This window comes from Engystomops pustulosus, chromosome 7 (assembly GCF_040894005.1).
Source record: "Engystomops pustulosus chromosome 7, aEngPut4.maternal, whole genome shotgun sequence".
Classification (NCBI taxonomy): Eukaryota; Metazoa; Chordata; class Amphibia; order Anura; family Leptodactylidae; genus Engystomops; species Engystomops pustulosus.
In genome coordinates, this window is record NC_092417.1 from 68,901,254 (window position 1) to 68,918,348 (window position 17,095).

Below are 17,095 nucleotides of genomic sequence, written 5' to 3' on the forward strand. Positions count from 1 at the left end.
TTCTTTAATTCAGGAAATTGAAACTACTGAACTACTCTCATTGGCCTCAATAAACCCTTTAAAGCAAAGATTATTTTTACCAGTCTTATGGTGTCATGTTGTCTTTTCAGAGCTTCCAGTCTGAGCTGTGAACTTTCCTGTTCATCCGCAAGAACTGTCAGATTGTTTACCAAATTTTCATTGGTCAAAGAGAGGGTCTCATAGCGTCTGATAATAGCCTTCATAGGGGAATCTACACCATATTCTAGATAATCTACAAAAAGGATTAGAAACGAGTTACTATACATTGTATCAATATGTGCATACAGAGACTGGTATCTTTTGAATTGAATGCGGGTTGGCATTCATTATGCTGTTTTAGAATAAACATGAACTCATAACCACTGGTTGGAGACCTTGATGGTTAGTATTTATTGGGTAAGTATGAATTAGACTGATAACTCTATAGTTAGTATTTCGAGGGTATGAAGAACAAAGATGAATACTGGTTATTATCTACAGGATATTTTACAAATGTATCTTACACAATTATTGTATAATATATATTATGTGATCCACATACACAGTGGTCTACACAATTGTTGCATAAAATCAGCCTACCAAGAAACAAACATGTACTTAAAGGTATATTATTTACTAGAGAAGACCCCAGCTACTCACTATCTGGGACCCTCTCCACCATTTTCAGTAAGAAATCCTCATAGATTTTGTTTGTCTTTATCTGTTCATGCAGTTTCCTCTGTCTGTAAATGAGACGAGTGAAAAAGACAGTAAAATATACAATTATCCTGGAATAATCTCCACTATGGGGCAGGTACAATGCTACAATATTAATCCGGTGTGACTGAGGGGAATACTGATATATAACAACTCCACAAACAGCAACAGGACTAGTTACATGGACTTTGCACAAGCTGCATGTTTTAATATTATTATTTTTACATTAATGAACTTTCCTATTTATAGAATAGACCATTGGAAATCCAACAATCAGGACTACAACATCCGGTGTTGGAATGACAAAGAATAAGGAGCTAGGTACTGATGATTAGTAACACCAATCTGCTAAAAAAGGGACCTGGTCTTTTCGCTTAATTCTGCAAGTTGATTCCAGTGCCAGATACTACCAGAATTAGCTAATTCATGGGGGTAATCTGACATTGAACAAACCCTTTAAGGAGGTGAAAGACGTGCAGCCCTAACTCTTTACCTCTTCCTCTTGTCTTCCAGCTGTGTTGTCAGCTCAGCAATCTCAGTCTGCCGTAGTTCATTTTGCCGTGTTTCTGTCTGGTATTTTGCTATTGCTCGTCTTCTCTTGACTTCACTGTCCTTCAAGAACTTCTCAAACTTTCCAGCTTTCTCTGAGTACTGCAGACAATAGGTCAGTGTTAATAAGAAATATGTGAAGCTCTCCTATCATACTCATCTTCCATCCTATTTACCTCCTTCTGTCTTAATGCAAACTCCACCTTCTGTTCCTCAAGTAAGCGCATGCGATTACCATACTCCTCCCTTTTATGTACCAGGTCTTGGCTGATACGGTCATATTCCACCTCTTTTTTCAAAACCAATGTTTTCTGTAAGGTGTTCTTACTGGTGTCCAATATCTTCCCAGCAGCCTCAAGATAAACCAGAAATAGAGACATTTTAAAGAATGATTTTGTAATGAAAAGTTAGGGACTTTCGATTATATTACGTCCCATTATTTATCATTGTGCAGTTAGCTCTACAATGGACCCATACCAATAAACAGGTACAGGAGTTTTTGAGGGTAAAATACTATTAACATATCCATAGATACATACTTAAAGATTGGGTCCACTGTTCTCTCCAGCTGATGCAGAGAAGGGAACAGGAAGCAGATAGCTTTATTCTCAGTGCAGTGGTATTTTTAATCTGTATTTATTGGTTTCTCAACAGAAAACAAAAAAAAAACTTTACAGTGCCCACGGGACTGGCATGTAGGACTGACTTATGTAATCTAAAGGGCAATGTAAAGAGCTGGAAGAAGGTGAGGCAACCAAGGCTAGGCAAAGTTCTGAAACAGTCCATATCTGTGAGGTGCAGGGGCAGACTGGGAATTTAAAGTGGGCCTGGAAAAAACAAGACTCATATTGCCTCCCCCAGCCCCTTGCCCCCAGTATATAGCCAGCCCGTCCCCTGTTTATAGCCAGCCACCTGTATATAGACAGGCAGCCCCTGTATATAGCCAGTGAGTCCCCTGTATATAGCCAGCTAGCCCCTTTATATATAGCCCACCAGTTCCCTTCATAAAGCCAGCCAGCCCCCTGTATATAGTCAGCCAGCCCCTGTATATAGCCAGTAAGCCCCTGGAAATAGCCAGACCATCCTCTGTATATAGCCGGCCCATCCCCTGTATATAGCCACAGGAAAATCACACGGCCATGGTCGCTATGTGTATCCCAGACTGTGTACTGGTCGGATTTCACCGAACAAACACTGTGCTGAGGACAGAACTCCAAGCATCAAAGTGATATATGATGCAAAAAGTGATTATAGTAGCACCGATTTCTCAGTTTTTTACCCAAACAACGACTGTTGCTCTATTTGGACATTTTTGTAGCAGGCACAACGATTTTATAACTAAAGATATTCAATAGATGACCTCTGCTCATTCACCCCTCTAGCACTAGATTGTGTGCCCAAGATTTACTGGGGGTTCCTCTTAGAGTTAGTTTGCAGGAATCCTTGTAGCTCACAAGCAGTAAACGGCCTCTCATAGTAGGAGGTTCTCTACTGCACACCCAAGTGATCTGAATGTCTAATGAGAGAGGAAAGGGGGGGTTACACACCTCTTTTATGACTGGGATCTGGGTAACATCTTCTTCCTCATCATCCCTGAAAATCAAAGATACAACTTATAAAGTGGGTTTAGTGTCAGATTCTCCCTAGAAAATATCAAGTCTCTCTACTTTTCTTTACCAAACAGGAAACACATGAATGGAGCCCAGATCATGAAGATAACTTAAAGAACATCTTCCATTAAAATCAAGGATTGTAAACCAAGCACACTTACATGCTAGTGTGTGCCCCCTCTGGCAGGATCTGCTCTATTTATCTTCTTATGCCTTGTTTTTTTTACAAAAAAGGCTTTTAATGCAAATTATGCAAATAAATGATTTTATGTCCAGGTCCCATAGATATTAATGGAGCCTGGAGACCCTCAGGCTCATTTGCATAATGTTAAAGCCTTTTTTTTTTCCTTAAAAACAAGGACATAGGAAGCTTAAAGAAGAACAGATCCTGCCAGAGGGAGCACACATCAGTGTGTCAGTGTACTTGGCTTACAAATGTTGATCCTGGTGGTATATACCCTTTAATGTTTTGTATGACACCCTGACACAACTTCTAGAGATATACCCTAATTCTACAAGAAGGTTTATAATTGATTGTTATAAAGGAATGATCCAATGGTAGTATACATTAGATATAAAACTTATTCCAGATGTAAATGTATAATTATATACCAAAACATCTCCTGGTTAAATCATCATGGTCCATATCACAATATACAAGATGATATATAACTTCAGTCAGTATAGGATTTACCCAGGCTTTTTCAGCATAATTCATATCACAGTATAAAAATTGAAATACTGGATATAAGAGGATTAGAGATGAGCGAACATGCTCGTCCGAGCTTGATGCTCGGTCGAGCATTAGGGTACTCGAAACTGCTCGTTGCTCGGACGAATACTTTGCCCGCTCGAGAAAATGGCAGCTCCCGCCGTTTTGCTTTTTGGCGGCCAGAAACAGAGCCAATCACAAGCCAGGAGACTCTGCACTCCACCCAGCATGACGTGGTACCCTTACACGTCGATAGCAGTGGTTGGCTGGCCAGATCAGGTGACCCTGGGATAGACTAGCCGCTGGCCGCGCTGCTCGGATCATTCTGTCTCTGGATGCCGCTAGGGAGAGAGCTGCTGCTGGTCAGGGAAAGCGTTAGGGTGTTCTATTAGCTTACTGTTAGGCAGGAGTGATTCTCAAAGAACCCAACAGCCCTTCTTAGGGCTACAATAACGTTCTACTTTTTTTATTTTAATTTGCATCTTTTACCATTTTGTGAGGAATTAGCAGGGGGACTTGCTACCGTTGTGTTTAGCTCTTAGTGGCACACATATCCATAGCAAAGACCGAAGTGGGAAAATTCAGTAGGGGTTGGATTTCTATTAGGCAATAACTCAGTGTCATCTCATCTGGCATAGTAGTGTGCTTCCTTTGATACTTGGCTAGAAAATAGCCATAGGAGAATACAAACAGCTTCTTGAAGCCTACAGTAGCGTTCTATATATTTGATTTCTGGTTGATCTGCTGGTGGCTTTAGTTTCTGCAGTGCATGTACTTGCCAATTCTGAGCAATTTGTAGTGAGACTTGCGACCGCTGTGTTCTGCGCTTAGTGGCGCACATATCCATAGCAAAGGCTGAAGTGGGAAAATTCAGTAGGGGTTGGATTTCTATTAGGCACTAACTCAGTGTCATCTCATCTGGCATAGTAGTGTGCTTCCTTTGATACTTGGCTAGAAAATAGCCATAGGAGAATACAAACAGCTTCTTGAAGCCTACAGTAGCGTTCTATATATTTGATTTCTGGTTGATCTGCTGGTGGCTTTAGTTTCTGCAGTGCATGTACTTGCCAATTCTGAGCAATTTGTAGTGAGACTTGCGACCGCTGTGTTCTGCGCTTAGTGGCGCACATATCCATAGCAAAGGCTGAAGTGGGAAAATTCAGTAGGGGTTGGATTTCTATTAGGCACTAACTCAGTGTCATCTCATCTGGCATAGTAGTGTGCTTCCTTTGATACTTGGCTAGAAAATAGCCATAGGAGAATACAAATAGCTTCTTGAAGCCTACAGTAGCGTTCTATATATTTGATTTCTGGTTGATCTGCTGGTGGCTGTAGTTTCTGCAGTGCATGTACTTGCCAATTCTGAGCAATTTGTAGTGAGACTTGCGACCGCTGTGTTCTGCGCTTAGTGGCGCACATATCCATAGCAAAGGCTGAAGTGGGAAAATTCAGTAGGGGTTGGATTTCTATTAGGCACTAACTCAGTGTCATCTCATCTGGCATAGTAGTGTGCTTCCTTTGATACTTGGCTAGAAAATAGCCATAGGAGAATACAAATAGCTTCTTGAAGCCTACAGTAGCGTTCTATATATTTGATTTCTGGTTGATCTGCTGGTGGCTTTAGTTTCTGCAGTGCATGTACTTGCCAATTCTGAGCAATTTGTAGTGAGACTTGCGACCGCTGTGTTCTGCGCTTAGTGGCGCACATATCCATAGCAAAGGCTGAAGTGGGAAAATTCAGTAGGGGTTGGATTTCTATTAGGCAATAACTCAGTGTCATCTCATCTGGCATAGTAGTGTGCTTCCTTTGATACTTGGCTAGAAAATAGCCATAGGAGAATACAAATAGCTTCTTGAAGCCTACAGTAGCGTTCTATATATTTGATTTCTGGTTGATCTGCTGGTGGCTTTAGTTTCTGCAGTGCATGTACTTGCCAATTCTGAGCAATTTGTAGTGAGACTTGCGACCGCTGTGTTCTGCGCTTAGTGGCGCACATATCCATAGCAAAGGCTGAAGTGGGAAAATTCAGTAGGGGTTGGATTTCTATTAGGCAATAACTCAGTGTCATCTCATCTGGCATAGTAGTGTGCTTCCTTTGATACTTGGCTAGAAAATAGCCATAGGAGAATACAAATAGCTTCTTGAAGCCTACAGTAGCGTTCTATATATTTGATTTCTGGTTGATCTGCTGGTGGCTGTAGTTTCTGCAGTGCATGTACTTGCCAATTCTGAGCAATTTGTAGTGAGACTTGCGACCGCTGTGTTCTGCGCTTAGTGGCGCACATATCCATAGCAAAGGCTGAAGTGGCAAAATTCAGTAGGGGTTGGATTTCTATTAGGCAATAACTCAGTGTCATCTCATCTGGCATAGTAGTGTGCTTCCTTTGATACTTGGCTAGAAAATAGCCATAGCAATAGGATAGGATTGTTTGGTTCTAAAAACTCAAAAAAAAACAAAAAACACAAAAAAAAACAAAAAACACAAAAAAACACAAAAAAAAAAAAAAAAAAGTAAAAAAAAAAAAAAAGTTATAACTCTCATTTTAAAAATGTTTAACCCCAGGGCTAGGGGTAGAGGACGAGGGCGGGGACGTGGGCGTCCAACTACTGCAGGGGTCAGAGGCCGTGGTCCTGGGCGGGGTGAGACACCACCTGCTGATGAGGGAGCAGGGGAACGCCGCAGAGCTACACTCCCTAGGTTCATGTCTGAAGTTACTGGGACTCGTGGTAGAGCACTGTTGAGGCCAGAACAGTGCGAACAGGTGATGTCGTGGATTGCTGACAATGCTTCGAGCAATTTGTCCACCACCAGTCAGTCTTCCACGCAGTCCACCCATGTCACCGAAATCCCCACTCCTCCAGCTCCTGCACCTCAGCCTCCTCCCCCCCAGTCTGCCCCCTCCCAGGAAAATTTGCCATTTGAACCGGCATACTCTGAGGAACTGTTTTCTGGACCCTTCCCACAGTCACAAACCACTTGTCCGGTTGCTGCTGAGCAATTTTCCGATGCCCAGGTTTTCCACCAGTCACAGTCTGTGGGTGATGATGACCTTCTTGACGTAGTGGAAGTGTGTAAAGAGGTGTCCGACGATGAGGAGACACGGTTGTCAGACAGTGGGGAAGTTGTTGTCAGGGCAGGAAGTCCGAGGGGGGAGCAGACTGAGGGATCGGAGGATGATGAGGTGACAGACCCAAGCTGGGTTGAGAGGCCGGGTGAACACAGTGCTTCTGAGACGGAGGAGAGTCCTCGACCTGAACAGGTTGGAAGAGGCAGTGGTGGGGCCAGACGGAGAGGCAGGGCCAGAGCTGGTGCATCAGCGCCACTGTCAACTAGTGAAGCTCCCGTGGTGAGGGCTCTTGCGGCGAGGGCTAGATCTTCAGAAGTGTGGAGGTTCTTTAAGGAAACACCGGATGACCGACGGACTGTGGTGTGCAACATTTGCCAAACCAGGCTCAGCAGGGGTTCCACCACTACTAGCTTAACTACCACCAGTATGCGCAGGCATATGAATGCTAAGCACCCCACTCAGTGGCAACAAGCCCGTTCACCTCCGGCCGTGCACACCACTGCTCCTTCCCCTGTGTCAGCTGCTAGTCAGCCCCCTGCCCAGGACCCTGCCACAAAAACCCCATCGTCGCCTCCACGATCCTCCACAGCATCCACCAGCGTTCAGCTCTCCATACCCCAGACGCTGGAGCGGAAACGCAAATATAGTGCAACCCACCCGCACGCCCAAGCCCTTAATGTGCACATCTCCAGATTGCTTAGCCTGGAGATGCTGCCCTATAGGCTAGTAGAGACCGAGGCCTTTCGCAACCTCATGGCGGCGGCCGCCCCTCGGTATTCGGTCCCCAGCCGCCACTACTTTTCCCGATGTGCCGTCCCAGCCCTGCACCAGCACGTGTCAGACAACATCATCCGTGCCCTGACCAACGCCGTTTCTGACAAGGTCCACCTGACCACGGACACGTGGACGAGTGCTGCCGGGCAGGGCCACTATATATCGCTGACGGCACATTGGGTTAACTTGGTGGAGGCTGGGACCGAGTCTGACCCTGGGGCTGCTCATATACTGCCGACGCCGAGGATTGCGGGGCCTACCTCGGTCCAGGTGTTTCAGGCCTACTATGCCTCCTCCTCCTCCCACCCCTCCTCCACCTCCTCCTCCGAACTACCATCCGTGGGCACGGCGCCATCAGTCGGTAGCTCTAGGCACAGCAGCAGTGCAGTCGCTAAGCGACAGCAGGCGGTGCTCAAACTGCTGAGCCTAGGCGACAAAAGGCACACCGCCCAAGAGCTATTACAGGGCATCACGGCGCAGACTGATCTGTGGCTGGCACCGCTGAACCTCAAGCCGGGAATGGTTGTGTGTGACAACGGCCGTAACCTGGTGGCGGCTCTGCAACTCGGCAGACTGACACATGTGCCATGCCTGGCCCATGTGTTAAATCTGATAGTGCAGCGTTTCCTCAAGACATACCCCAATCTGTCTGATTTGCTCACGAAGGTGCGCCGCATCTGTGCGCATTTCAGGAAGTCCAGCCCAGATGCTGCCACTCTCAGGGCAGCGCAGCGCCGCCTCCAACTGCCCGCTCACCGACTGTTGTGCGACGTGCCCACGAGGTGGAATTCAACACTGACCATGTTATCCAGAGTTTACCAGCAGCGCAGAGCGATTGTAGACTGCCAGATGTCAACTTCCACCAGAACTGGTAGTCAGGTCAGTCAGCTTCCTCAAGTCTACAATGAGGAGTGGACGTGGATGTCTGATATCTGTCAGGTGCTGAGTAACTTTGAGGAGTCAACACAGATGGTCAGTGGCGATGCCGCCATCATCAGCCTCACCATCCCGCTGCTTGGCCTGTTGAAAAACTCTCTGGTCAGCATGAAGTCGGAAGCTTTGCGCTCGTCACAAGAGACGGGGGAAGAATATTCCCTTGTTGATAGCCAAAGCACCCTGAGGTCTGTTTCTCAGCGCATATCGGAGGAGGTGGAGGTGGAGGAGGATGAGGAGGAAGAGGAGGAGAATGTTGGCGAGACACAAGAGGGGACCATTGTTGAGTCCTTCACTGTTCAGCGTGTATGGGCAGAAGAAGAGGAGTTGGAGGAGTTGGAGGAGGAGGAAATGGACAGTCAGGCCAGTGAGGGGAGTGAATTCTTACGCGTTGGTACTCTGGCGCATATGGCAGATTTCATGCTAGGCTGCCTATCCCGTGACCCTCGCGTTCAAAGAATTTATTCCAGCACCGATTACTGGGTGTTCACTCTCCTGGACCCACGGTACAAGCAAAATCTTGCCACTCTCATCCCTGCAGAGGAAAGGAGTGTGAGAATGCATGAATACCAGCAGGCCCTGGTGCACAAGCTGAAACAGTATTTCCCTTCTGACAGCGCTAGCGGCAGAGTGCGTAGTTCTGCGGGACAAGTAGCGAGGGAGAGTAGGCGAGCAGGCAGCTTGTCCAGCACTGGCAAGGGTACGCTTTACAAGGCTTTTGCCAGCTTTATGTCACCCCAGCAAGACACTGTCACCTGTCCCCAGTCTCGGCAGAGTAGGGCTGATCTTTACAGAAAGATGGTGAGGGAGTACGTAGCTGACCATACCATCGTCCTAAATGATCACACAGCTCCCTACAACTACTGGGTTTCAAAGCTGGACATGTGGCACGAACTGGCGCTGTACGCCTTGGAGGTTCTTGCCTGCCCTGCCGCTAGCGTCTTGTCCGAGCGGGTTTTCAGTGCAGCTGGTGGCATCATCACCGATAAGCGTACACGCCTGTCGACTGACAGCGCTGACAGGCTGACGCTTATTAAAATGAATAAAGGCTGGATTTCTCAGAATTTCCAATCTCCACCAGGTGAAGGAAGCTCAACCTGAATAATTGATCCACTCCTCCTCCTCCTCCTCATTTTCCTCCTTCTCCTCCTCTTTGTACAGTAAAGCAGAGGAAAATGGCTATTTTTTGACAGGGCCCACTGGCTCTTGCTATAGTACTTCATGCATTTAATTTTTCTGGAGGGCCACCTACCCGGTCCTCTGTTTGAAACAATTTTTGTGAGTGCCACATACAGGCACTCAATCTATTCCATTTTTCTGGAGGGCCACCTACCCGGTCCTCTGGTTTGAACAATTTTTGGGACTGCCACATACAGGCACTCAATCTATTCCATTTTACTGGAGGGCCACCTACCTGCTCCTCTGGTTTGAAGAATTTTTGGGACTGCCACATACAGGCACTCAATCTATTCCATTTTACTGGAGGGCCACCTACCTGCTCCTCTGGTTTGAAGAATTTTTGGGACTGCCACATACAGGCACTCAATCTATTCCATTTTACTGGAGGGCCACCTACCTGCTCCTCTGGTTTGAACAATTTTTGGGACTGCCACATACAGGCACTCAATCTATTCCATTTTACTGGAGGGCCACCTACCTGCTCCTCTGGTTTGAAGAATTTTTGGGACTGCCACATACAGGCACTCAATCTATTCCATTTTACTGGAGGGCCACCTACCTGCTCCTCTGGTTTGAAGAATTTTTGGGACTGCCACATACAGGCACTCAATCTATTCCATTTTACTGGAGGGCCACCTACCTGCTCCTCTGGTTTGAAGAATTTTTGGGACTGCCACATACAGGCACTCAATCTATTCCATTTTACTGGAGGGCCACCTACCTGCTCCTCTGGTTTGAAGAATTTTTGGGACTGCCACATACAGGCACTCAATCTATTCCATTTTACTGGAGGGCCACCTACCTGCTCCTCTGGTTTGAAGAATTTTTGGGACTGCCACATACAGGCACTCAATCTATTCCATTTTACTGGAGGGCCACCTACCTGCTCCTCTGGTTTGAAGAATTTTTGGGACTGCCACATACAGGCACTCAATCTATTCCATTTTACTGGAGGGCCACCTACCTGCTCCTCTGGTTTGAAGAATTTTTGGGACTGCCACATACAGGCACTCAATCTATTCCATTTTACTGGAGGGCCACCTACCTGCTCCTCTGGTTTGAAGAATTTTTGGGACTGCCACATACAGGCACTCAATCTATTCCATTTTACTGGAGGGCCACCTACCTGCTCCTCTGGTTTGAAGAATTTTTGGGACTGCCACATACAGGCACTCAATCTATTCCATTTTACTGGAGGGCCACCTACCTGCTCCTCTGGTTTGAAAAATGTTTGGGACTGCCACATACAGGCACTATCCAAATTAAATTGTCTCCATAGCAGCCTCCACACGTTGTCTCCATTGCTACCTCCAAAAGTCGTCCATATAGCTGCCTCCATACATCGTCCCTTTATCAAACGAGGTGTGTCAGGCAGAAATTTGGGTTGTTTTCATGGATTCCACATCAAAGTTGTTAACTTTGTCGCCACCCTGCTGTGTTATCCACAAAATATACTGGCAAACTTTTACCATTTAGGGATATTATTTCAGCGCTTCTTGCGCATCTGTTTACATTCCCCTCACCCGGCATATCCTAAACTTATAAGAACGCTACTACACTTGATCTTATACAAAAGGTTCTTAGAAGTGCTGTTTGGGGAGTAGCCTAGAGACAGGGGCTTGGATTGGCGAAAGCTCGCCTGGCAGCGGAACGCCAGCTCCATGCGCATCATGCGCTTCTTGCGCATCTGTTTACATTCCCCTAACCCGCCATATCCCAAACTTATAAGAACGCTACTACACTTAACTTGGTGCAGGCTGGGACCGAGTCTGACCCTGGGGCTGGTCATATACTGCCGACGCAGAGAATTGCGGGGCCTACCTCGGTCCAGGTCTCAAAGGCCTACTATACCTCCTCCCACCCCTCCTCCACCTCCTCCTCCTCCGAATTACCATCCGTGGGCATGGCGCCATCAGTCGGTAGCTCTAGGCACAGCAGCAGTGCCGTCGCTAAGCGACAGCAGGCGGTGCTGAAACTGCTGAGCCTAGGCGATAAAAGGCACACCGCCCAAGAGCTATTACAGGGCATTCCACATCAAAGTTGTTAACTTTGTCGCCACCCTGCTGTGTAATCCACAAAATATACTTGCAAACTTTGACCATTTAGGGATATTATTTCAGCGCTTCTTGCGCATCTGTTTACATTCCCCTCACCCGCCATATCCTAAACTTATAAGAACGCTACTACACTTGATCTTATACAAAAGTGCTGTTTGGGGAGTAGCCTAGAGACAGGGGCTTGGATTTGCGAAAGCTCGCCTGGCAGCGGAGCGCCAGCTCCATGCGCATCATGCGCTTCTTGCGCATCTGTTTACATTCCCCTCACCCGGCATATCCTAAACTTATAAGAACGCTACTACACTTGATCTTATACAAAAGTGCTGTTTGGGGAGTAGCCTAGAGACAGGGGCTTGGATTGGCGAAAGCTCGTCTGGCAGCGGAGCGCCAGCTCCATGCCAAGATCCAACTAACATAGTTTTAACTGCAGCACCTTTAATCTACTACTAGTTCACTGCCTCCATACATGGTCCCCTTATCAAACGAGCTGTGTCAGGCAGAATTTTGGGTTGTTTTCATGGCTTCCATGTTAACTTTGTCGCCACCCTGCTGTGTAATCCACAAAATATACTGGCAAACTTTTATCATGTACCGATATTATTTGAGCACTTCTTGCTCACCTCCTTTGGTTCCTCTCTGCCACCCATTGGTTTGAAGCCTGAGTCCATTTAGAGTATGTCGCCATGCCACTCTCTAGCCTGCCGCTGCTGCCGCTGCCTCTGCATGCCGTCCCCTATAGTGTCAGGGTCAATTATTGGATGTTTTAGATGCTATCTAGCTTCATTCTGTCACTCTGTCATGGCCATGCTGTTGCCCATAATTTTGGCATAATGGTGCGTTTAAGCAGCCTCAGAGGCATCCATGCATGCTGCCCCTGCTGTTTCCTGTCCATTTCCGTGGTGTTTCCATCCTTTTCTGAGGTTCCCAGGTGTTTGGCCAAGCTTCCCTGTGCAGAGCCTTGGTCCCCTTGAAAAATGCTCGAGTCTCCCATTGACTTCAATGGGGTTCGTTATTCGAGACGAGCACTCGAGCATCGGGAAAAGTTCGTCTCGAATAACGAGTACCCGAGCATTTTAGTGTTCGCTCATCTCTAAAGAGGATGAATAACATACTAGCTAACTAGATATATGTAGATTTATTAGCAGATGTCCAAGTTATACAAGCATGGTCTATTTACTAGATGGAAGCTGTATAAAGTGTCCATAATGACTTCACTTCAGTAAGGAGACCAGATAGTTGTGACAAGTCAGGTGACATGTAGGTGTGTTGCCACCTTTTTCAAGCAAAACTTTTGGTCACACTAAAACGTTGCATGGAAATAAACGTGGCCCTGATTGCCATAGATAGATATAATTATATACCAGTATATGCTCAGGTTCTAACAGAATGTATACTATACTAGAAGATGTATTACTTATATGTATAGCTTACCATATATACCACCAGAGTGTAAATAATTGTATACCAGAATATGTTCAGGTTCTATCACAATGTATAATGTACTAGAGGATGTATAACTGATATGTATAGGTTATTTACCACCAGAGTGTAAATAATTATATACCAGAATATGCACAGGTTATTCCAGAATGTATACTGTACTAGAAGATGTATAAATGATATGTATAGTTTAGATACCACCACAGTATAAATAATTATGTACCATAATTTGCTCAGGTTATTCTAGAATGTATACTGTACTAGAAGATGTATAAATGATATGTATATGCATAGTTATACCACCACAGTGTAAATAATTCTAGACCAAAAGATGTCCATGGTAAATATATAGGATGTACAACTACATAGAAGATATAATACTCACCTATAGATATAATATAATTACATACTAGAAGATGACCAGTTCTGCACAGCTCATCCTATAACAGAAGCTACTCTTTGTCTATTGGCACATGGTTAGTCCCCACTGCGAGCTGAGTGTGTGCAGTGCACAAAGGGTTAATCTCACCTGCCCTCTTCCAGCTGAGTGACAAACACGTTCCTCTTCCTAATGTCCAGATTGAGTTCATATTTTGGGGGGTCACTGGAGGGGTCTACCTGCCCCCATTCCGTCATTGTGAGGTCTCTAGAGAAATACAAGAAGATGAAGCAGCAGGAAGTTCACAAGTTACATTGTATCCTGTAGTGGAATGCAAGATGTGGGTCAGCGTTCTATCCCCATAGCAACCGCCTATCAATCACACAGGCCCCGCCCACCAGATCCCGGCAGTGCAGAGCTGTGGTAACAGGGGACTGTTTACCTACCTGGGAGGGGTCAGTGCACCTTCTCTAGTAACTAAGAGTCCTGTACACAGAGAGATCCTGGAGCCATCTATCTGCAGCAGGGAAAGACACTGCATGCTTAACCTAATACACTGTACAATTCTCTTTCCTGCGCCTTACATCTTCTATTCAGTTTTTTAAAGGACAAGTGCATTTTTTTTCTCATAAAAAGTTTTGCCTCTCGGCCATTCTTCACTTTTGTTGTGAAAGGTTATGATAAAGAGCCGGAGGGTACAGAGGGAGACGTCTATATAGTGAAACATAAGGGACATCACAAGGGCTAAAATACTTTGTTGGGTACAGTTTTTATTATTTTTATTTCCTGACCATTGGATCCTATTAGGATACCTGACAATCTTGAAATCCTAACCAGGGCCGGTGCTAGAAAAAGTGGGGCCCTGGGCAAAACTAAAAGTGGGGCCCCAAAATAAAACTATTTTATGACCAGTCACAGTCAGTAAGAGGCTCCCTTTAGTATGGTAAAACAAACTGTAATATGGGAGAATTTCATAGGAGATGATAGATGACAGGGAGAATGATGGGCAGCACGGTGGCTCAGTGGTTAGCACTACAGCCTTGCAGCGCTGGTCAACATCTGCAAAGAGTTTGTATGTTCTCTTCTGTGTTTGTGTGGGTTTCTTCCGGGTCCTCCGGTTTCCTCCCACACTCCACAAAATGACTGGTAGGTTGAATAGATTGTGAGCATTATTAATTATAATTATTATGATAGAAGATAAATATGAAAGATGATAGAGATTTCTAGATGCAGAACTATAACGTAGTTATAGTATATATACAGGAGATGGATGAGAGATAAATACAGTAGAATAGAAATAGAAGATTGATTGAAAAATAGATAGAGAAAAAGCAAGATATATAAATGGTCAGATTATATGATATAGATAGCTAGACAGATAGATATATAGACAGGAGATAGATGAGAAGCATCTTCACCCAGGAATTCAACCAAGGGCTATTAACCCGTTCACCGCCAGGCATTTCTGGATATTTTATCGCGTTATCGACCAGAGCAATTTTTACAATTTTGACGTTTAAAAAATAAAAATTTGCCCCATTTTCAAAATTGCATTAAAGAGTTTATAGACATCGGCGCCTTCATGCAAATTTGATTCAAACATTTTATAAAAAATACTTAAAATTTGAACTTTAATGGCAAAAAATGTTCTCCAAACAGAAAATATTTACCTTCACATCTCCTAAATGTAATAGATGGACATGTGTAGAGTTGACAAATGCCTCATATTGATATGGTCACATAAATAAATCCACATAATATCACTAAAACTGTAATAACTAGATATCTGCTTCTCAGCAAGAAATTTTAAGACAGTCACAACCTACAAAATATAGCAATAAAACAGAATAAAAAGTAAAGGCGCCATAAAACCTATAGAATTATGAAATCCAACAACCAGGCGATGCATTTGTCAATTAACATTTAAAATTGCCTCTAAAATATGTACAAATCCAGATACTTATATAAAGAAAATATAATTTCCTAAAACAGTAAGATGTGAGGTGATCATACAGATCCCGCATGTGGATAGTCACCAAAATATGCAGCAAAGGGAACGTTACACCCACAGGGGACACCAAACTATTTGTGCAGAAAATTGCACTGAGCATCACACAGATCTATCATTGTATGATCCTTACACAATGGTCACCCAAATACATAACTATATATCCATAAACCCCTCTTATGACATAATAAAAGTCACGTTTAGGTGTCGCCATTGTATTATCTTCACCATAACAGACCCCTCCGCGCTCCATAAGAATCTGAGTGAGAATGTCATAACATAGGTGTAAGTAATGGAGGATGGAGGGAAATAATAACTTTATTCCATGTGGGTGTTTCTGGTGTTACATATAACTTTATGGACATGTTCTGGGTTAATATGTAGTGACATTAGGCGAAGAGGATCGAATGTTCATCCTATCAGTCAATTTTTGCAAAAAAAAACTGTCACCAAATAAAAGGCAATAAGAGAGCAAATGTGTTCTCAGATAGTTCTGCATATAGAAGGGTTAACAACATGAATATTAGTTGATTTTATTCCTTCTCATAATGTAGTAACATATAAAGTGAATATTTCCATTATCTGTGAGGTGCAGCAGCTCCTGTGTGCAGCAAATTCTCCCTGTAGCCTGAGGGCTGAGACTCTGGAGGGGGGGAACTTCAGGGGGCTGTATCTCTAGCTCTGTGACACATAGAACCTCACTTCTTTTTTCCTATGAAAGATGAGAATCTCCTCTTTTATATAAATGTGTTTCTAAGTGTCAGGAAAACGGAGATATTAACTGTTTAACTGCTGTTGGCAGTGATTTTTATGTATAAAAATGCCACCTGATATTCTCAATTTAAACCTGAATATCTCTGCATCCAGAGCACCTAGAAACAAAATTCAAGATTCATTTGAAAGAAGAGATTCTCCTCTTCCAGGGGCCTGGGCAATTGCCCACTTTGCCTACCCATAGCGCCGGCCCTGATCCTAACTGTAGCTACCAGGGGAACAGGTATAGCAGTCGCTATAGGGTCCATGCATCAAATTATAAAGTCACTATTTACTGCCGAATTCTTTATAAAACATATGTGTACTTTATTCATATAAGATTTGCCTTTTAACATTAGGAAAAATTCTTAATAATAGAAAACTCATGTTACTTCTTACAATATGAGGGCAACCTCAATAATAATTGTATTCTATAATTAATAAATGGCACCCTGTTATTATTAGGTAACATACAACCCCCCTAATGATTTTATATACAGCGCCAACCTGAACAATATATATATATATATATATATATATATATATATATATATATATATATCCCCTAATTTATTTTATTACAACTTCCATATACAATAACCTCCAATAATTTAATTAAAAGATGGCTATATATATATATATAGTATACTGATATCCCCCATTTAAAGTATACAGTGCTGCATATACAACACTCCTGGCTTAGTTATATACTATACTCCACACACAGCCACCCACTAGTTCAATTAAAATCCAGCCCATATATACAGACCCCCCTTAGCTTAGCTATCGTAATGAAGCGTATGGGGTGCCTAATGAGGATGGACTTATCATGGCGTCCATCACTTAGTTCACTATTTGTACTTTGTACTTTTTTAAATGTTTTAAAATGTGTTTTCCAATATGTGTTTTGTCTGT

General features: G+C 44.0%; 1 protein-coding gene across 1 annotated transcript in view; it reads right to left on the reverse strand.

Moving 5' to 3' along the window:
* Nucleotides 1-13,775, reverse strand: part of CCDC197 (coiled-coil domain containing 197) — a 30,288-nt gene extending 16,513 nt beyond the window's left edge. Inside the window, exons 1-6 of the mRNA XM_072116288.1 lie at nt 13,570-13,775; nt 2,814-2,859; nt 1,443-1,619; nt 1,211-1,368; nt 661-743; nt 81-253 (exon numbers count right to left, since the gene is read on the reverse strand). Coding sequence (XP_071972389.1) covers nt 81-253; nt 661-743; nt 1,211-1,368; nt 1,443-1,619; nt 2,814-2,859; nt 13,570-13,676 — 744 coding nt within the window. The 5' untranslated portion in view covers nt 13,677-13,775. The remainder of the gene's footprint in view (nt 1-80; nt 254-660; nt 744-1,210; nt 1,369-1,442; nt 1,620-2,813; nt 2,860-13,569) is intronic.
* Nucleotides 13,776-17,095: the final 3,320 nt, after the last annotated feature.